The sequence below is a fragment of the Stegodyphus dumicola genome, chromosome 1 (assembly GCF_044657685.1).
Source record: "Stegodyphus dumicola isolate Sdum_Otavi_A_Nest chromosome 1, ASM4465768v1".
NCBI lineage: Eukaryota > Metazoa > Arthropoda > Arachnida > Araneae > Eresidae > Stegodyphus > Stegodyphus dumicola.
In genome coordinates this window covers 231,259,728-231,281,931 of record NC_140768.1, presented here as the reverse complement: position 1 = coordinate 231,281,931, position 22,204 = coordinate 231,259,728, and the positions used below count along the sequence as shown (strand labels likewise).

General features: G+C 34.4%; 2 protein-coding genes across 3 annotated transcripts; one reads left to right on the top strand and one right to left on the bottom strand.

Annotated features, from left to right (window-relative positions):
* The first annotated feature begins 475 nt into the window (after positions 1–475).
* LOC146999498 (uncharacterized) lies at positions 476–10,432 on the top strand. Its single transcript, XM_085826298.1, has 3 exons — positions 476–6,029; positions 8,989–9,148; positions 9,895–10,432. The coding sequence occupies exons 1-3, from the start codon at positions 5,960–5,962 to the stop codon at positions 10,289–10,291; spliced, it is 627 nt and encodes a 208-aa protein (XP_085682424.1). The 5' UTR covers positions 476–5,959; the 3' UTR covers positions 10,292–10,432.
* A 7,438-nt stretch (positions 10,433–17,870) lies between these two features.
* On the bottom strand, positions 17,871–21,822 carry LOC118180244 (uncharacterized). Of its 2 annotated transcripts, XM_085811766.1 has the most exons (4): positions 21,527–21,822; positions 21,309–21,427; positions 19,253–19,378; positions 17,871–19,147 (listed from the first exon to the last, which is right to left on the bottom strand). In XM_085811766.1, the coding sequence occupies exons 3-4, from the start codon at positions 19,296–19,298 to the stop codon at positions 18,840–18,842; spliced, it is 354 nt and encodes a 117-aa protein (XP_085667892.1). In that variant the 5' UTR covers positions 19,299–19,378; positions 21,309–21,427; positions 21,527–21,822; the 3' UTR covers positions 17,871–18,839. The 2 variants fall into 2 exon arrangements, with proteins under 2 accessions (XP_085667892.1, XP_085667894.1); XM_085811768.1 differs by lacking the exon at positions 17,871–19,147 and having other exon boundaries at positions 19,156–19,378; positions 21,527–21,819.
* Between the last annotated feature and the right edge of the window lie 382 nt (positions 21,823–22,204).

The following is a 22,204-nucleotide window of genomic DNA, read 5'->3' as shown; positions in this document are numbered from 1 at the left end:
TTGGTATGTAAGGAATTATGTCGTTACGTAGCAAGAAGGTAATTTGTAAAAATGATAAAATTGAAATGTTCCACAATATGAATTTAAATTTAAAAAAAAATAGTTTATTTGTATAAATAAAAAAGTTAATAAAAAAAATAATAATTTAATATTGAAGCTCTACAACTATTAGAGACTGCGACGTTGTTTATCGTTTTAATAATTGGTAGAATTCGCTCACTGTATCATGGTAATTTTATAAACGATTTATTATACTTATTATCAGTAACGCCTAAACTTAAATGTTATAAATGTAAATTAAAAGTAAGGAATTTGATATTAATTTACAATAATAAACAATTTATTATTGTTATTTTTAAGAGAAAATAGAAAGTACACATAGTGTAAATGCGAGACTACATTGTGACGTCATAAGCTTAGTTCCACCCATTTAATGACGTCACGCAGCTCCTCATACTGAACTTTGTTGATGCAGCCTATTCTGCGCTTTTACCGCGGCTGAAAACAGATCTTCACAAACTCCGACGAAAACAAAAGAAAAAAAAGATGACAAAGAAGAATACTGATGTTCGCTTAGATCTAAATGAAAAGTGGAGAAATGATGAGACTATCAGTACGAACATCGAACATAAAGACTCATCCACTGAAGAGGATGTGTTAGGTCTGGATGAATTTTTTAGGAATTTGAAAATGCTTAACATTGAACATAAAGTTTCATCCACTGAAGACGATGTGTTAGGTCTGGATTAATTTTTTAGGAATTTGAAAATGCTTAACATTGAACATAAAGTTTCATCCACTGAAGACGATGTGTTAGGTCTGGATGAATTTTTTAGGAATTTGAAAATGCTTGGATGAATTTTTTTAGGAATTTGAAAATGCTTGGATGAATATTTTAGAAATTTGAAAATGCTTAGTGAGGTTAAAGGTAGTTGTGTGTTTATTAATGCAAAAATCTTTCGAGGCGGACTGCTGTTACGCTTAGAAATAATTTTTTGAAGGTATTGGGATCTGTTTAGAGAGATACTTTAGGGAATAAAATGTACAGCCTCATTGTTACATTTCTCTCCAAGAACATGCTAGGGTATTAGCACATCTCATTTATGTTAACTCATCTTGAATTACAATCCTTTTGTTAGCATTCATGAATTGCCTAACTGTAGGATTATTATTCCGCCTACCACATACACATATCAAATCAAAGAATAATTTAATGTGATCCTGACTTATTTTATATGCAGGCAAGTAAATTAATACTGGTTCTGAACACTGTATAACATTTCTATATTTCTAACAGTCCCAGTAAACTCTCAGCACATACAATCAAACCCAGGAATCCAGTTCTTCTGTTTGTTTGTATCGAGAGAAGTTTCTCTGGATACGTTTTTAAAGAAAAAGGGTATTTGATAGCATCTCTTAAGTATTCAGAAACATTCTGAGGATATAACGGCTTCTTCCATTCTCGTTGACGTATATTTTGAGAATTAAAAATATTGAAAATACGATTGATGTGCCTAAGCAATTTCAGTGTTGTTTCTGAATTTTCACAATTTATTAAGCCCAGACATTGACACTCTTCAGTTGCATCAGCAACTGAATCGCACATCAGTTGTGCTGCAAGTTGTACACTCATTTTTTGCCGGAACCATTCCAAATGGCATTTCCGCAATTTATTTGATAGATGCAATCCTTCTGCATCTTGTACTTCTTGCAGTTTCACAAGGAAACTCCAAGTTATCAATTGAATTTCATTATCTATTATACATTTCTTCTCTCCCAATGTATTCCTTATTAATTTCAACATGTGACATGGGTCCAGAAATGCAAAAATATTTTCTTTATTTGAAGGATGCTGAAAAGAAGTTAACAAAGATTTGTTAGTATCAAATGAACATCCTAAGTGTTTGGCCATGCTCATGTTGCATGCAGTCCCATCAAATGTTAATGATACTACCTTGATACCAGTTTTTTCAACTAATATTAGACACTGCTAAACTAAATTGCTTAACTGAGTCCAGAAATACCATCTACATGAAAATAACCTATTGGTAATTTCCAACTATTGCTTATGCACACAAGCATAAAAGCTACGGCTTCTTTTGCAACAAGCAGACAGTCATTGTTTAGATCTGTCCCCATATCGACATAGCCATAATGTTTCTTGCCATTCCATCTATAAGCAAACTGCATATAAGTGGGTATTGTTTAGCAGATAGTGCTTCATGTGTAAGAAGTCCTAAAATTTCATCACTGAAGGCTGGTGAACCATCAACACATTTATATCAATTGCACAAAGTCTGTGGTTGTGGCAAACATGTGTCAAATGTTTCCCTAACATAATTATATGCCTTAGAAGAGTAAAAATGTAGCATCATTGCAAAAGATCGCAATTCTGGTGTATATTTAATAGAGGCAGGGTTTCCTTTGACCTTGGCTATCCTGGTGTTTCAATATTACTTTATTTGCACCTCCCAGTCTCTCTAATATATCCATAGTATCTTTCTCTAAAATCATTATGACTATAAACAAAACTTTCGTCTTATCCGCATGCTACACAGCGGCCACGATCATCAGTCGTGATGTCACATTGCTCACATTTCTTCGGCTTCAATTTTCGTCGAAGATTGTCATTTAAATTGAAGCAGCGCTTTCGCTTTCTTCACATCTGATGGAAGCATCTGGGAAAAAGAGGGGAGGGCTGTTTGACTGGTTTTAGTGGCAGGAAAGTAGAATTGCTGTTTCACCGATTATATGCATGGGTGTTCACTCTGTTAGCGCGGGCTCTTGGTGCTTAGAATTGGAGGGGTAATTTCTAAAGAGGCAATTAGATGATTATTGTGGTATCTGACTTTATTGGAGAAGTTAGCTGTGGTTTCTATATTCGTTAATGTTCTTGATTTTTAGAAAACATTTTATTTTATATGAATTGGAGTGGTTTTAAATTTGTGTTTGTGGCATGACCCCAGATTTCGCATCCGTAGAGTAATGCAGGTCTTAAAACTTGGTTATGAGGAAGGATTTTGTTTCTTAAGGAAAGATTGCTTCTTCTTCCTAGTAGGGGGCGCATATTGACCCTGGTGTAATTGAGTTTTTGTTTTGTTGCTTTAAATTGCTGGGCAAAAGTAAATTTATGGTCAAGTATTATTCCAAGGTATTTTGCTTTGTTTCTGCATTCCATTTCTTCTTTGAAAATGATATGGTTTGGGAGGTCTTTTATTAGAATTACCTTTACTAAATAAAACTGCTTTGGATTTTGGGTATTAATTGCGATTCACCATTTGATGAGCCAGTCTTCAAGTTGATTTAGATATTTTTGTAGTTGCAGCCAGACGGTAGTTAAGGTGGAGGCGTAAGTTAAAATAGCTGTATCATCTCTGAATAGCCCTATTGTGATAGATAGATTTCTTGGAATATCGTGAGTATATATATATTATAAAAATATGATATGGAGAAAGTGCTGATCCCTTGAAGTGTACCTGCAATTGTACTACTTCTGGAAAAGAGACTGCTATTAATTTTGACTGAGAAAGTTTTGTTATCTAGGTAGGAGGCGACAAGTCGGATGAAGTGGTCTGGAAAATTTAATTTGATGAGGTTGAATATAAGGCCTTTGTGCCATACCCTGTCGAACGCTTTTGCGACATCCACCTGTGAGCAGTTTGGCGTTGAATCCATCCGTGATATAGTTGATAACTGTTAGTAATTGATGTGGGTGCTATGTTTTTCTCTGAAGCCAAATTGTTGGTCAGGCAGGTAGTTGAAAGAATGAATATTTTGCCGGATATTATAAAATATCATACGATCAGTTATTTTTGTAAGGTTGCTCAGTAGACTAATGGGACGGTAATTATCTAGAATTGCTGGATTGGAGTAAGGTTTCGGGAAGACAACAATAATTGCGTGTTTCCAAATTTTAGCATAATAAGCCAGTTTGATGATGCTGTTGATAATTTTAGTGAGACAGGTGATGGCGTTGATGGTAAGATTCTTCAGAGCAATATTTGTGATTCCATCGTCTCCTGGGGCTTTTTCTTCTTCTGATAATTGATAAATTCCACTACGGTGATAGAATTTGTAAGGAAAGTAAAGTTGCGAGGTCCAGGGGTATTGCGAAAGTTGTTAACAAGGCTACATTTGTTGTGCCTTCATCATATGGGTCAAGGTTATGAGTGAATGTTTCTTACAAAGTGTCTGCAGTAGCGTTCGCTTTGTCTTGATTGGAATATACGACGCCGGAGCTGGTGTGAAGGTTAGGGATTTATTTATAACTATTTTTGAGATTTCTAGTGATTTTGTAAAGGCTATTTTATTGTCTTCTGTAGATAAGTCATTTAAATAATTTTTCCATCTGTCTTGCTTGAAATCTGCGATGCTTCTTTTAATTTCATTTTGGATCCTGTTGAGTTGGTTTTTAATAATGGGTCTCCAGAGTTTTGCCAGATTTTTCGAATCCTGTGTTTTCTTCTAATCTTATCCTTGATTTCCCAGGGGAGAGGCATAGAATTGTTTTTGATGTTATTGGTAGCTAGATTGATGGCATGTTGAATATTTTGGGTGAATTTATCAATTTCTTCTATTTAGGATTTTTTTTCAATTTTTAAGTTGCCTGATATCGTAGAGGTTAAAATTTCGGAGAACTTGGGCCAATTTGTAATTCCCACACACCGTTCCAAAGTTGGGGAGTAGGCATTAGTGGATATTTCAAGCATGATTGGGTTGTGGTCGAATGCTAAGGCTGGAATGGCAGAGATGGTGCAGGTTGGAGTTAGGCTACTGGAAAGAAAAAAGTCTATTGTAAAGTGGCTATTGTACCCGTAATGGGTGGGGTTATCGATGACATGTATGTTAAGATTTCTATTTTGAATGAGGTTGAAAATTTACCTGCGTATTTTATTAGATGAGTTACGATTCCATAATCTAAGTTTGGCGTTGAAGTTGCCTTTCACTATTGCAGTAGAGTTTGTAGAATGTAGTATTCCTAGTTCTATCATGTTCGGGTTATTTCTTGGTGGGATGTAAATATTAAAAATTATGTATCTTTGATTGTTGAATTTCATTATTATGCTGTTGCTTTCAAATGAGATTGAATTATTGGGGGGAATTTGATGATCAAGACCTCTTTTGACATAGGTGCAAATTCCTACCCCCTCTTCCTGTGTCCTGGTCTGTCCGGTAGATATTATAATTTGCTATTAGTACTTTTTTGCACGGCTTCAGGTGAGTTTCTTGAATAAGAATTACGTCTGGTTACAGGTCTTGAATTAGGTAGTTAAATTCTTCTTTTTTGCCAAACAGAGTGTTCGCATTCCAAGAGAGTATTTTTAGTGAGCTGCGACTGTTATTGATTGGATTGTTAAAAATAGTTGCTAATTTTTTCTAAGACATCCATAATGACTCCGAACTTTTCGATTGTGTTGGTTGCTGATTTAAATTGCTTGATTCCACTAATAATGACTTCCCATACATCTTTGAGACTATTGAAGTTGAAAATTCCGGAGACTAGAGAGCTATTGGATTTTTGGGAGTGTTCGCTGCTATTTTGTGTTGAATTAGTATTAGTAGGTGGTACTGTTTCTGTCTTGATGTTCTGTCTTGATTTTAGGTGTTGCACTTGGTATGAACTTGGATTTATCTGAGTTTGGGCGTGCCGGACACAGAGCCCGTTCAGACGAGGGCGTAATGGACATAAGTGGGTAAAGCCAAGCTGCGTTGCCAAGGCAACCAGTCTGTGCTACGTCACATAATCTGGTTTAAGGCTTGTGGCGCAAGGTTGAAAGTTTTCAACTTTACGCCGAGTTTGGGATAAGCGTCGACCAATCAGAGGGAAGCTAAAACGAAGCGGGACAATTTCGCTGTCACTTCGAAGGCGACATTTTTTTTTAATATGGAGCGCATCGTGTCCAATGAAATTTTAATCACTGGAGTCTAGAACCATCCCGTAATTTGGGATGCAAGATCCATGGACCACAGAAATCTGAACCTCGTTCAGAAAGCCTGGGAGATGATTGCTGAGGATACAAATTGTGGTGGTAAGTAAATTTGGTACTATTCGGTTTCGAAGGCCGTAAAAAAATTGCAACGAAAATGTATGCGCAAAAGCGCCAAATCTAGCAAACGCGCCCATTTAACAGCACGCGAAATCTAGCGTACGCGCTGATTTCAGATTGCGTAAGTTTATATAGTTCTGTATTTCTTAAGACGCCATTGAAATACTAGTTTAATTTTTAAATCATTTTTTGATTTTAAATCCTTTTTTGATATCCTATGGATTTAACAATATGGGAATTGCCATGACGAAAAGTCGGCAATAGAATTTTGGGTAAAGTGCAGAATCGCCCACTGCTTGACGTGTTTTTAACAATTGCACATACTCGGTATCCATGTGCACATCAACCTATTTTCACTTTAAAAAAAATTCCCAGAATTGCACAAAAATGGCACTGTGCACACCCTTGACTTTATCTATGTACACATCGACCTATGTTCACTTAAAAAGTAAAAGAAAATTGACAAATATCCAATTGCTTTTTACCCCTTTTTACCCTTGTAAAAAGCGGCAAACAAGTAAGTGAGCGATTCTGCACTTTACCGAGAATATTTTCAAAGGAAAGGCATCATTCATTATAGAAAATTACGTTTGAACAACCAACGAGATGAAATTATGCTTTAGCGATAAGCCGGTAGCGAAATAGCGATGCAGGCATCCATTCATTATGTTTAGCAATTTTTATATAAATTATAATAATGATCTGAAATAGTTATTTACTCATATGCTTTCATTCATTCCTGTTTAGCCTTTTTCATATAAATTATAATAATAAATTAAGTATTATATGAAATTAACCTTTCATCTAAATTAAAACATCAATCTTAAATAGTTATTTACTATAATACTTCCTTTCTTGACGCAATTATTAAGGTTGCCGCAATTATTTTTGGCAGCATTGGCATTAACAATAGTTTGGCGATTTTTTACGGCCCTCGAAACCGAATAGTACCGTAAATTTTTTGTCCTTTTTGTTTTGTTATTTAGATCGCTAGGTCTTAATTAAATTCGCATTCATATTTAACTTGTCTCTTGCATACATGTTTTTTTTTTAAAGTCCATTATTAAATTTGATTTTGTCTCTCATTATTATGCTGATATGATTATGGGTATATGTAGGATACTGTGAATGATTTATATATATATATATGTATGTATACATGCATTCATCATTTGAAAACCATTACAGTTTACTAAATTAACAGTGTCAGAATGCGATTTAATTACAAATTTTATTTGAATTTCCAAAATTTAAACAATTTTTATTTTAACTGCATATTAACAAGAAGAAAATTTGAACTTGATTTATATTGGTTAAAAGATCTACAGCTATTTTTGGAAAATGAAAGTAAAAAATATATAATACTGTTATAGAAATTTATCTGAAGCAAAGATATGCAAAAGTTTCAAATCTGCATGTTTGGCTGTTTTCATTTATCTGTATTATTATTGCTATTATTATTTTTGTTATCACAGAATAAGAAAGAGAAACCTATTCAGTGAGGTGAAATCAAAGAAAATTCAATTTTACTGTATCGTTGACTCTTTTCAAACCATTTAAAATTTCCCTTTATCTTTATTTATGTATTTAAATTTCTTTCAGTGTCATAGAAAGAAAACAGTGTAGTAATTTTTGAAGAAGCTTAAATTAAAAATGGATATGTATGCCATGTTTATTGAATAAAAAGAAAATAATTTAATTTAAACTAGTAAGCATGTGTAATGCCTTTACATTGCTATGGAGCCAAATAATAGGGAAATAAAGCCAGGGAGAAATGTGAAGTCCTTGAACTTGAAATGTTTTAGTTGTGCAAGTTCAAAAAATAAAATGATTGATGTTTGACCAAGCTAGTAAAATTACTTAAAAAACTTCATTACGAACATAATTCACATTCATCTCAGTTACTTCAATAACATATCACATTATAGTGATATGTCATCACATTTATGTTCTAAACTATTTACTCTGAAGGATGAAATTCTGAATATGTTTTGTTTTATGAATGAAGTAGAGAGGATTAGTTTTTGGATTTATTGATTGAATACTATTTCTGTATTATCTTACTAACTTATGTGACAAATTGACATTTTAGATCAATTACAAAATGTTAAATTCCACTTCCTCTGTCAGGTTACATATATTTGATATATGAAACAATAATTAATCCTCTGGCCCCCAAGAAAGGTATTCATATGATACCAAACCATGTTTGCATGCCACAAAGATAAAGCTTGTAGAAAATTATAATTATGCTTTTAAAAAATGGCACCCAACTCTTTTTTTGAAATAACATGGTTCACCAGTAAGAAGAAATACACTTTTTTCACAAATTTTTTGTTCTATCATGAATCCACCCAATTTTTTTTAAATTTTTATTTTGACAATTTATCATCATTATTTATCAGAAGTTGTTCAGTTTATCCCCACACATGCTTCATAATGTAGTTGTTGAAAATAAATACTATTGCATTGCTCTGAATTTATCTTTTGTGGAATAGCAATAAAAATGTTTTACCAACTTTGAATTTTCATGGCAGTTAAATAAATATGTGAGCTCTGTCTGATATTTAACTTCTAGCCTAACACTGTAGTATTTAAAACCTGCAAAGTAAAATTTTATAATTGGTCTTCCCAAATTGAATTTTGATTCATCGCTAAAGACAACCTGGTTCCATATGTTGTAGTCAAGTGCGACAGCATTCCAAACAGAGAAAATGGTGTATGTCATTCAGAGCACATATATCTTATTGTCAAATTTTGTTATGATCTTACAATTACTTCATGAGGCATAAGATTTTATGGCAATGGGTGTATTTATTAAAATTTTGCAACTTCAAGTAGACATTTATTTTTTCACTTAAATGAACATTTACTATCTTAACAACTTGCTCTGGTAAAATTAATTCGTGAAATATAATACATTTAAAAAAATTTATTATAGTGAAAGAGCTTCAGTACCGTTGGAAGTGCATCCGAAGGTCATACATCAGGTACAAGAAGACCTTGACAACAAGAAGCGGTGATGGTGCTGCATCAAAAATAAGAAAATTTCCACTTGCTGAGCAGATGGCCTTTTTAGAGGATACTATCAGACATAGGCGGTAAATTCTGTTTTACGTATTGTAACTACTATAACACAAGCCTGTTAAAAATGTAGAAATTATGTAATTTAATGAATTGTTTTTGATATTAAGTTGTGAATATAACATAATTCCACTTAGGAAAACTAAGTGGAATTATTGAGGATTTTTTATTAATGTACAATATATTATCAGTACATTAAAAAAAAGCATATTTTAAATGATTAAGATTTATTTTTAGTAATGCAAACTAGATACTAGGTATAAAACTAATTTTGAAAAATGTGTAATATTTTTTTATTTTTTGAATGTAATAAAACCAAAAATGACATTTTAATTAAGAAATTGATGTTCATAATCCGGAATTCTAGATGTCTAGTATTAACTTAGAAAATGAAAATGTAGATTTTGAAGGCCATTGTAAAACTGATAATTATCTCGCAGTGACGAGAATAATACATAGATAAGAAACTTAAATCATGATGTTGCAACTTCAGTATACAGATCCTCCTAGAACAGAATAGAAATAAACTTGATACTCAAAGATTTCTTTAATGTATTTATTAATAATTCCTATTAAAAATCTCATAGTGTGTAAGCCTTAGTTAAACTATTATTCAGGATTTATTAAATATATTCATTAATAAATAAGCAGTTATTTAACAAGGTTTCACTAAATCTTCATGTATATTAGAATTTTTAAATTCTGTGTGTAGTGGCAATTTTTTTATTTTAATATTGTGTATTATTTTATTTTTCTAACGTAGCACTCGTTTCAATGTAAAACCAGCAGTGGATGGGCCTAGTTGCAGCAATGCATCACTGCTTCCTGTTGCTGAGGAAGAGATTCTTTCGTCACAGGACCTATTTGATAACGAGGATGTCAATCATCTGGATGTGTCCTGTGACGAAGATCATCAAAATGAAACTTTGGAAACTCCAAAAGTATTGAAACGAAAGGGTCAAAATTTTCAAGAGCAAATTTTGAAATTGATGAAGAGAAATAGCGATATGATGGCCAAAGAAGTCTGTGATGATGACATGCATTTTTTAATGAGTTTTCATAACAAATTGAGAAATATGGATGAAAATTTAAAAGCAAAAGTTAAGCTCAGGATCATGCATGCTGTGTATGATTTTCAATTTATTATGAAAATTCTTTAAAAAGTGCATGTTTGTAAATATTTCTTTGTATATTTTTTACTTGTAAATATCTCTTTATTTATTTTTATTGTAATTACTTGTAAATATTTTTATTGTAATATTTTATTTATTTATTTTTAAAATAAATTTATTGAAAAAGATGAAAATATGGTATTGCTATTTGCTTTAAGTGCTGATTTTCTTTTCAAACAAACTTTATAAATTCATTTTATTAAAACATCAAATTGGTATCATGAATTGTTGGCTTCGTGCAGTTTTGACCATAAAAATATTAACATTAAAATTAATTTCACTTTAAGAACAATAATCAGTTTAATTACATAGGCTTCGTATAAGTAGTTAAAAAGATTAATCTTTTGAGAAAATGCTCTTGCGAAGTTCAAAAAGGAAAAAAATGCAGTGATGTATCCTTAAATCAACAGTCACAGTTCTAGACAGTTTTGGTCTCCTGCTGATCTTTGTTTCTGGTTTTGAATTATGTTATCTATCATAGGAATTTATTTTTGATAAAAATGAATAACATGCACAATTCATTGCACAGTGTATAATTTAATGAATAACACAGCATTTATTATTTATTATCCACAGAAATTTTGATGCGTTAAATTCTTGTCATTTCTCTAGTAGAAATTTCTAGATAAGACATAGGTGTTTGTAATTTTAATCTTTCAGCAAATGAAAAAAGTGCATAATGATTGTTAAGATTTGCAGAACATATTGAGGAAAAGCCTTTTTGAATTATTATTAAATCCAAGTAAGAAGATGTCTCGTGTTACAAAGGTTGAGTGAAGTTTACAGAAATTAAGAAAAGTAATACCATTGTTTACTTTGTACTGTATTTGAATGTAACCCTGCTTTTTTTACTTCCTTGTACGAAGTAAAAAGGAAGTATTGTTATCGCAAAAAGTTTCAAACAGCAAACATATTTCAATGAAAATATCCATTTTGACCTCTTCGAATGCAAATTTAACGATGCATTTGCGTGATATCTGTACATAAGGACAGAATAAAAGACTCTTTTCCTCCAAAACTTATAAAACTGCTTTAAAATGAATTCTGAAGAGGATTTTTCCTGGTGTCTGTACGAACGTATCTTGCATAACTCAAAAACGAGTAGCCTCAGAACATTGAAATTTTGTATACAGGACTGCTATAACATGTAGATGTGCACCTCGTATTTTGGTTGCAATCGGCCGCACCAAACATATATAAATATATTGATATATATATCCACTCTGTTACCCGGCTCAGTGATCTCAGTTTCTTTACTCTTATATGGTTGTAAATTGTACATTTTTTGCTTTAAAAATGATTGAATTATGTTGTTCTTATCTTCCGGTTAAAGTTTTTATGCCTTTAGTAAATCTGTATGCAATATTTTTAGAATTATCAACAATTTCGAAGTTGTTTAAGTGTCGCTAAGCCTAATAATCTTTTTTTGATGGCGGCCATTGCTTGTTTACATTTGAAACAACAGAGTAGTGGATTTGCTGCCAATCTAGAGAAACGTAGCTCGCAACAACAAAGATAACGCCTTCATTTATTATTGCGAATTAAATCATGCTTAATCCTTTCTGGAATTTTTTCGAGGAAATAAGTGTTTAAGATTTACTTTGTAATTTTTAATACAGATGTTTTGAGTTTTTATGTATTTTTGTTTTGTTGCAAAGTGAGAACTGAATTAATTGAATGAGAAATACTCAATCGTCTGTGAAAAACTGTTTCTTTTTTGTTTTGCTTGCTTAATTTCTTTTATATATTTTTCTGACTTTATTATAGTATGTGAATAGAACATGTGGCAACGAGATAATTCTTTACATGATATAAATTTTGTGCATTCTGAGTTATAATATGAACGAAATATAATACTGTTAAGTGAACCTAGAACCAGAGTGTAGCTATGGTAAACAAATAAAGTGAATTTTAAAGAAAGCATTTATTCTATTGCGGTTTATGCGCTGTTGGTGAAGTAGGTTTAATTCAATCTAATAAGTTTAAATGAAATGCAAGAAAAAATGCGTATAATTTAATATTCCGTACAAGGAAGTCATGTGGTGTAAACATCAGATTTTTCCAGAAAAAGCATATGGAATTCAGGAGTGCGGCTTATACATGAAAATGATTAGAAATAAGATGCATACAAACAGCTGGCAACACAGCAAAATGTATTTGATGATTGAGTATAAAATCCACAGGAATCTGTGTTCCCTTGTTGGGCTCCGTGGTGGGCGGGGCCGTCGGACCCGAATCTTTATTCTTTCACTATGGCTTCTCATATTTACTTAATAAAAGATTTCGAGGTAACTCCAGTCACTCAAGTCAATCCTGTCACTCAAGTCACTCAAATCACTCCTGTCACTCAACCTAGTTCTGAAACTTCTACTCCTAAACCAGTCACTCAACCTAGTTCTGAAACATCTACTGTTAAACCAGTCATTCAACCTATTTCTGAAACGTCTACTGCTAAACCACTCACTCAACCACTCACTCAACCACTCACTCAACCTCTCACTCAACCTACTTCTGAAAAGTCTACTGCAAAAAAATTACGTACAGATACAAATGAAAAAAATCATAACAATATTCCCCGTTTCCTAGTCATCTCTAGTCCTTCTGGCGAAATGCATAAGATGTCTCCTTTCGTAATAAACAAATACATCCAGTCCTGTATTGGTGAGCCGAGAAATATAAAGCGTCTCCGCTCCGGAGACCTGCTTATTGATACAACCTCAGCCACCCAGTCTGCTTCTTTACTTCAGATAACTAAACTTGGGCAAGCGAATGTGACTGTAACACCACATAAGTCACTCAACTATTGTCGGGGTGTAATCTCAGAATTCGACCTTCTGTATGTTTCTGAAGAAGAGATCGCTTCTGAGCTCTCCGAACAAAATGTCTGCGGTGTAAGGCGGATCAAGATGCGTAAAGAAGGTAAGTTGATAGACACGAAACACGTGATCCTTACCTTCAACACGCCTGATCTGCCCAAGAATATTAAGGCCGGATATCTAAATATTCCTGTAAGACCTTATATTCCAAACCCTATGCGATGTTTCCAATGCCAGCGTTTCGGCCATTCTAAGACGTCTTGTCGTGGCAGCCTTACATGCGCCCGATGCTCACAGATTGGCCACGATTCTGAAAATTGTACGGCTGCGCCTCTTTGTATAAATTGCAAGGGTGAGCACCCAGCATTTTCACGCCTCTGCCCAAAATGGAAATTGGAAAAAGAAGTGCAGACTGCAAAGTTTACGAGGAACATCTCATATGCCGAAGCCAGAAGATTAGTCCAGAGCACACAGCTTCGACCAAATACATCATACGCCAGTGCTGTAAAATCATCTCGTACAGTCGCCACCCAAACATCAATAGGCACACAGACCCTAGCAAATAAAACCCATCCGTCTACATCCAACAAGCAAAAAGAAAATGCAACCCATATAGTACAAAAGAAAGAAACAGTTATTCAAAGTAAGCCCAAAACTTCTACACATAAAATATCCAATAAAAATAGAAGTCACAGCAATAGCTCTTTTGATGATATGATTTCTGAATCTGCGGATTCAGACTTTATGGAAGTAGAAGAGGGTCTAGAAGTTCCCAGGCATCTACTTCCACGAAAAACAAAAGAACAGCACAGAAAAAACAAAAACCATTCATAATGGCCACCCTCATGTCATGGAACTGTCGCGGTTTCCACCGAAATTTCCTTGACATCAAATCTATAATAAATGTGTATCATCCTGTGTGCTTAGCAATACAGGAAACAAATTTGAAACCTGAACACCATGCAAAACTTCGGAGGTTTTCTTTCGTCAGGAAGGATAACATTGCAGGTGAGCGTGCCAGTGGAGGTGTAGGTCTCCTCTCCTCACTGGATTATCCCTCAAATGTACTTCCTTTGACGACATCCCTCCAAGTTGTCGCTACTCAAATAAATTTTGATATTATTGTTTCATTTGTTTCTTTGTATTTGCCTCCAAATGAGCACATTTATCAGCAAGATTTAAATAATCTAATAGAGCAGCTGCCTGAGCCTTTTATCATAATAGGAGATTTTAACGGCCATAGTCCACTCTGGGGAAGTAAAGATACAAATTGCCGAGGAAGACAAATAGAGCAGATGATCGAAGATCATAGCCTTTGTCTCCTAAATAATGGGCAAGATACGTACTTCCATGAGCCTTCAAGGACATTCCACGCTCTCGATCTTGCCATCTGTTCACCATCTCTGTTGCCATTTTGCACTTTTAGTGTCGGAAATGACCTGTACAACAGCGATCATTATCCTATTTTTGTGTCTCTTGCACGAAGAGGAGCAAACCCCGTGTCGAGAGTCCCTCGTTTTATCCTGGACAGGGCAGACTGGGAACTCTTCTCTTCCGTTGCAGAGCTGACAGAGGAAATGGTAGAAGGTGTGCATATCGATGACGCTGTTGAAGCTGTTACTAATACTATTATTCAGGCAGCTATGCTTTCGATTCCTAGAACATCAGGAAAAACACTAAAATATTCGAAACCGTGGTGGAATCGCGACTGTCATGAAGCACTGAAAAAACAGAAAAAAGCATGGGGTATTTTTCGTAGATATCCTACTCTGCGAAACCTCATAGCTTTTAAAAGAGCCAAAGCAAATGCACGGAAAGTAAGAAGGCAGAGCCAGAGGGATTCCTGGATTTCATATGTGTCCTCAATAACATCCTCTACGCCTAGTAAGCGGGTTTGGGAAAGAGTTCGAAAAGCATGCGGAATGTACAAAGACCACTCACTTTCCTTTCTGGAAAAAGATGGCCGAGTGATTAGCTCCATAGAAGAAATTGCAAATACAATTGGTGAGACATTTGCTGCCGTTTCTTCCAGCCGAAATTACTCACCTGCATTTCTTTCTATCAAGCAACGCTCTGAGAAAAATCCCATCGCTTTCAACTCTTCCAACTTTGAGCCGTACAATAGAGACTTTACTATGGTTGAACTAAAGAGAGCTTTGTTGCAGACACATAGGTCTTGTCCGGGTCTGGATGGCGTGTATTATGAAATGCTAAAGCATCTGTCCTGTAAGTCACTGAGTGCCCTTCTCACACTTTACAATAGAGTGTGGAAGGAGCGTACATTTCCCAGTGCATGGAGGAGAGCTATTGTCATTCCTATTGCGAAGCCAGGGAAAGACCCGAGGAATCCCTCGAACTATCGGCCAATTGCCCTTACCAGCTGTGTTTGCAAACTGTTTGAAAAGATGGTAAACAGCCGCCTAGTCTACTTCTTGGAAAAGAATGATATTATATCGCCTTATCAGAGTGGTTTTCGAAAGGGAAGAACAACTGTAGATAACATGCTCCTCTTAGAGACATCTATTCGAAAAGCATTTGTAAGAAGAAGCCACCTTGTCTCGATATTCTTCGACATTGAAAAAGCTTATGATAAGGCATGGAGATACGGTATACTCCGGGATCTTCACGAGAGTGGCTTGCGCGGCAACCTACCAATTTTCATTCAAAATTTCTTGAACACTAGAACTTTTCAAGTAAGAATTGGCTCTGTTTTTTCGGATGTTTTTGAACAGGAAGAGGGTGTGCCTCAAGGCTGTGTGCTCAGTGTAACCCTGTTTAGTTTAAAAATAAATTCTGTACTAAAAGAACTTCCTCCCACCATCTTGGGATCTCTATATGTTGATGATCTGCAGATTAGCTGTCGAGGAGCAGACATGAGATATGTAGAGAGGCAACTGCAGATGGCTCTGATTAAGATCCAAGAATGGTCAGACAAACAGGGATTTACATTTTCGAAACAGAAAACTGTCTGCGTGCACTTTTGTAGGAAGCGAGGTCTCCATCCTGAACCTGAGTTATACTTGAATGGTACAATTATTCCAGTTGCGCCTGAAGTAAAATTTTTAGGAGTGACGTTCGACCGAAAATTGACTTTCCTTTCTCATGTTTTAAACCTGAGAAAGAAGTGTCTAAAAACACTAAATATTTTAAAAGTGTTGGCGAACACCTGCTGGGGTGCAGAGCGTTGCTCCATGCTTCGCATTTACAGAGCGCTTATCCGCTCTAAACTGGACTATGGCTCAGTTGTTTATGGATCCGCTCGCTCATCTGTTTTGTTAAAACTGGATCCTGTTCACCATCAAGGTCTGCGGATTTGTTCAGGAGCTTTCAGGACTTCTCCTGTGCAGAGCCTATATGTTGACTGTAACGAACCATCACTTCATCTGAGGCGTGAGCAATTGTCCCTTTTGCAATATTTTAATACTCTATCTCAACCTGAACATCCCAATAAGCTGTGCTTACTTGATAATGAGTGTAACACATTATTTGAAACACGTCCATCCTGTGTTCCTACTTTCCCTTTAAGAGTTCGCCCTGTCATTGAGGAACTCTCCCTCTCTGATATGCACCCCCAAGCAGTACAGAATTTTGAAATTCCACCTTGGGAAAATTCACGGATCCAGCTTCTTGATGTTTTTAAACATCACGTAAAGGCGAGCACTAACGAGATCGTTTACAGACAACTTTTCGCTGAGCACAGGCACAAATATAGCAGTTATTATCCGATATACACAGATGGATCAAAGTCAAATGATCATGTCGGGATGGCTTTTGTATTTGAAAATTACATAGAGGGCAGATGCCTGCACCATGCTTTCTCTGTCCTAACATCTGAACTAACTGCAATATATTATGCTCTTTTGTACATCTCAAAGCTCTGCCACAAAAAGTTCATAGTTTACACAGACTCGTATAGTGCTCTTAAATCCTTGGAAGCTTTTCCCAACGCTCAGAATCCTGTGGTAGTGGATGTTCTCAAAATTCATAGAAATTTAATGATACGAGGATATGAAATCCTGTACTGCTGGGTTCCCGGGCATACGGGAATAAAGGGAAACGAGCTTGCAGACATCGCGGCAAAATCTGCTGTCGAACTGTCCAGTCGCCTTATCCCTTTTAGAGACATCTGCTGTGTCATCAAGGGAAAGATACGAAAAAAATGGCAGCAAATTTGGGATGTTCAGCATCACAACAAGTTGAGAAACATCAAACCTAGAATTGAGCATTGGGATTTTGCTGGAAATCGTAAAGAGGACGTTCTTTTGACTCGACTCAGAATTGGTCATACCAGAGTCACACATAGCTATCTTCTTAAAGCTGAAAATGAGCCTGTTTGTTTTAATTGTAATGTTTGTTTATCTGTTCGTCATATTTTAATTGAGTGTCAATGTTTTAATAGTCTTCGCCAGAAATATTTTAATAGCTGTGACTTACCTCTCGACCGTTTAATCGGAAGAGAGGTCAATTCTAATTTATTTTATTATTTAAAAGAGATTGGCTTTTATTACCAAATGTAATTTGTTTTGAAGACTGTGTCTTGAATGTTAATATGTGCTTTTAACTTGTTTTTATATGACTTCATCCTCTGGATTTGGTACATTTATCTACTTGTTTTTATTTATTGAATTTTAATGTCATCAATTGTAATCATCTCATCTTTTGTTAGGCGCGTCATAATCATCTCTGGTTTTTGCGCCATAATCACTCACTCACTCACTGAGTATAAAATCCATTGTTGGGAGAATGTTTCATAGAATTGTACAAGTTTAGTTGTGGTTGCAGGTCATGGTGACCAGTTGTGGGATACTAGTACTAGCGATAATGATACTGGTAGTGCATGTTCCTTTTGATTGGAAAAAGAAAAATAATTAATGTATGGTAAGTACTGTTTTCCGCTAACTGCTTTCACACCTGCAAAATGGAAAAAATGTTGTATACAGGCTATCTGTCATTTATCCTCAGGAATTTCTTTTTTTTTTTAAATTAGGCTTATTTAGAATATGGTATTTCTCCTAAAAGAAATTATATATAAAAAATTGAAGAAGGTTGTATATATATGCATGTGCATGTTTATAGTTTAGAGAGTAGTACTACAGTGCAATGCAGAAATATTCCATACTGCTTTGCACAGAAATATGCTGTTCTATACTTATTTCAATATTGCATTCTATAAGTTTGATTCAAAAATGCCATTGCAGATATTTAGTGTATTCCTATAACAATAAGGCTATTGTCAAAGTATGTTTCTGAGTTGTCATTAAAAAAAAGGTATGCCTTGTACTTTCTTAATGTAATTATTTTGTTTGAATATAAAATAGCAGTGTTTCCTAGTGACCTTGCGGTAACTACTTCCACTCGTTTTTTTTGTTTAGATAGAGAATCGCCATGAGCCCTATAACTCTCTATAAAAAATGAGATATACTTTCCTTGCCAGGGAACAGAACCTTCGTTTGCGAAGTACTCGGCATAATTATCTCTGATATTTTTGGCGAGACTTGTGGAGTTGTTTGAAGATTGTTGTGAAACAGATTTCAAACTTTCACTACATCTCCAGAGCCCATCCTGGACCTCTCCGTTCAACAAAGGGTAGTCACCGTACATTTTGGGACAATATAGTTTGTTACCATTCTGAATTCCATCTTTAATTAAAAAGTTGTGGAGGCAACAACAGGCATTTACAACTGTCTCACTGTTTTCTGGAGTTAAAAGAAGTGGTTTTCTTAAAACCTGCCAGTGAGATGACAGTATGCCAAATGCATTTTCGATGCATCTTCCTGATCGAGAGAGTGAGAGAGTCTGTAGTGATAAATTTTCTCTGAGCATGATAAATTACTCCTGGTCCGAGGATATGGTCTCAAAAAATGCTTTTTCAAACCAAATGCTTCATCGCCTAAAAATACATGAGGCAAAATTCTTGCACTTTTAGAGAACTTTTTATCATGTGGCAGATTCAGCATATTTTGATCCACTGCTCGTCCCAGGAAAGAATTAGAAAAAACCCCTGCATCGCTGATGCGTCCAAAATTACCTAAAAAGAAACGTACAAAATTTTTATTAAAGTCGTATATGTAATTTTTTAAATAAAATATTTTGGGTACAACATTATTACTATAATCTATGAGAATTATTATACCTATATCTACAAATACAAAACAGTAATTTGCGTCACAAGATGCCATCAACACTATGCTGTTGAATTTTTTGTAGTTCGTATATGTCGAACCTGCCAATGCAGGAGCTTTTATTTCAACATGTTTTCCTGAAAGAAAGAGAAAAAAAAGATAAGGGGAAGGAACAGGGCAATTACACGTGAATTAACACGTTGACTGCCACAGGAAAGTCAGGTAAAATACTCCGTTAGACTTTTTAATTATGTTTTCTTGTCCCCTTTAACTTAAAATCAGTTCTATACTTAGTCTAAATATTTAATAAATTATTAAATAAATAATAATAATTAGTTTACAATGTAATTCACCATAAAGCAGCACAAGAATTCATCGTCTTGATAGTAGAAATTAGTAAAATTAAACAAATAGTGAAACACCATATATAACCAAAAATGAATAACCTAGTGAATGTATAAACATCTTAAAATGTTCAAAATTTCTCATATTCGTTAAATAAACACTACAATCCCTTTAATTACAACATTGTTGTCTTACTTCGACATAAATAATAATTACTTAAAAGATATTGCAGCAAAATATGTATTAAAATTGTAATAATTCATAGAAAAGTTTCCAGAAACCAAGAATATAAAGCAACTTTGTAAGGCCATTGCAGTAATTTTAGTCCTGTAAATCTGTGTGTTTGTGAAGCACCAGTGACTTATATGGCTCCAAACAATAAAAAACCTGTGAATCACATTCAATGTTGGCTGTGAAAAGTAAGGCCACCGTTGAATTATCACTGATGCTCCTAGCAGTCAAGGTGTTAAATAATATTTTTATAACTAGGATATTAGCATATAAAATTTAGCACTTTCATTATATATCATATTTGATACTAAGTATTTGTAATGCTTGCGGTATGAATTCGTTGGTGACGTGTATAATGTAATAGATGATTTAGAGGTAAAAGTTTTTGGATATTTTATTTATTTTATATGTGGAAATGTTCATTACTTTTTCGCGATCAGGTAATTTCATATATGTTCTTTTTACCGGGTTTAAAGATTGAGAAAATTGTCATGTATTTTCGTGAAATTTTTCTAATATGAGAAAAAAGCAGTGTACAAGGATATAGTGAAGAGTGTGCGCAATGCCATTTTTGTGCAATTCTGGGATTTTTTTGAAGTAAAAATAAGTCGGCGTGTACATGGTTTATGTGTATGTGTTATTTTGAAAAACGCGTAAGGAGTATGGTATTGTGCACTTTTTCCCAATTTTGCAGTGAATGTTTGTCATGATTAAGCAGTTTTGTTAGATAAAATTTCTAGCATAAGTGTAATTCGGCTAGTAGATTGTTGGAAGAAGTGTTCAGTAGATAAAAAGAAAAGAAACATGTCTTTACTTCGTGAAGACAAAATGGCAAGAATGGTGAAGACAAATGGAAAAAAAAAATAGAGGGTTGCTGTAGGAGAGTTGGTCGCCAAATTTTCGCCAAAAAAACGCCAAGTTACCATAATGTAAAGATCAACCGAATTTAGTTATTCTACACTTTGCTTCTTATAATAATGAATAAATGTAGGAAAACCAAGATAAAACATAAATAGCTTGAGGTCATAATGTGTAAATAGATAAATAAGATATGTACACATATATTCAAAAGAATAAATAATAAAGTTAAATTTAATTTAAATAATTCTCTTGTGCCATTGCTGCAAGGAATGAAATTTGAATTTAACAAACATTCTCTATTCATAAAAAGAAAATTTAAATTTAACTAAATTTTAAAAAATGAAGTAATGCAAAGAAATAAATGATTAATTATTGCTGCGAACTAATCTAGACTATCATTTAAATTCTGAGAGCATATATAAATCAAGTGCAAGTATCGAAATCCATGAATAAATATATAATTCCAAATTAAAGCCTAAAAAATTTATAAAAATGCATAAGTGAATAATTCTTGAGCAGGCAGGAGACAGACTTATTGAGGGGAAGTTACCTTATGGCTTGCCTTTTAAATATATATTTTAAAAAAATACTTGCATTTGACTAAGTTACATATATAACAAAATTATTTACCTTAAGCATACAGAAAGCTTCTCAGATGGTGTCAGAGGTTACCTCATGCAAGTGTTTTTTTTTTTTTTTTTGGTCATTTTCTCACTCACAAGAGACAATAAATAATCATACTGTTTAACCTATGAAACAGAAAAAAATTATTAAATACAGCTATTAATTAAGCAAATAATTAATTAAAATAAAAAATAAGAATAATTGTTTTAACTTTAAATACTTACCGACATACGAGTGAAATTGAAGAACAAATCTTCGTTTCCATTTCTGAGTTTCGGAAGAAGCTCGTTGTGCCAACCAAGTATTGGCCTCTCCAAAAAAATATCTCTCGACCATTTCGTTTTTTACCTTCTTCCGTTGCCTCTTGGCTAATGAGAAGGGCAGATAAAAGATCATTCTGTTGAGCCAGTAAAACTTTGTGGGGAGCTGAAAAAGCCATGGCACAACGAAAAAAACAAGCAGAGCGAACGCGGGAAATCAATCGAGCGGGAAAGTTGTAGACATTGCACGCATGCGCAAATTTAGCTTCTCTCATTGGCCACGTCTTACACCTCGTTCTCGCAAGTGTGAACAGGCCTCCCGTATTTTATGACCTTATGACTATGCCTCTATGCGCTTTACGCCCTCGTCTGAACGAGCCCTGAGAGAAATCGGCTAGATGAGGCCCATTGAAGTGGCAACACTTTGCTGGTTCCGTGAGTGGTACTGGACACGTTTTAGGAACATGCGAGCCTCCGCAGTTGACACGTACCCAATCTCTGGTGCAAAGCAGGGAGCTGTGAAAAACTGATTCATGTATATAACATTGGGGGGGCGTTTTTTTTCTTTTGAGTGATTCAATCTGAACACTGAGGTAGCCAATTCTTTTTACTTGATGCATAGCCTTATTTGCATCAGTTTTT

Excerpts from the sequence above, each read along its gene's own strand:
- LOC146999498 (XM_085826298.1), top strand. The coding sequence starts at position 5,960 with ATGGACCACAGAAATCTGAACCTCGTTCAGAAAGCCTGGGAGATGATT. Across the intron at positions 6,030-8,988 it reads TGAGGATACAAATTGTGGTG|TGAAAGAGCTTCAGTACCGT; the intron begins GTAAGTAAATTT and ends AATTTATTATAG. Across the intron at positions 9,149-9,894 it reads GATACTATCAGACATAGGCG|CACTCGTTTCAATGTAAAAC; the intron begins GTAAATTCTGTT and ends TTTCTAACGTAG.
- LOC118180244 (XM_085811766.1), bottom strand. The coding sequence starts at position 19,298 with ATGGCATCTTGTGACGCAAATTACTGTTTTGTATTTGTAGATATAG. Across the intron at positions 19,148-19,252 it reads TTTTGTATTTGTAGATATAG|GTAATTTTGGACGCATCAGC; the intron begins GTATAATAATTC and ends GTTTCTTTTTAG.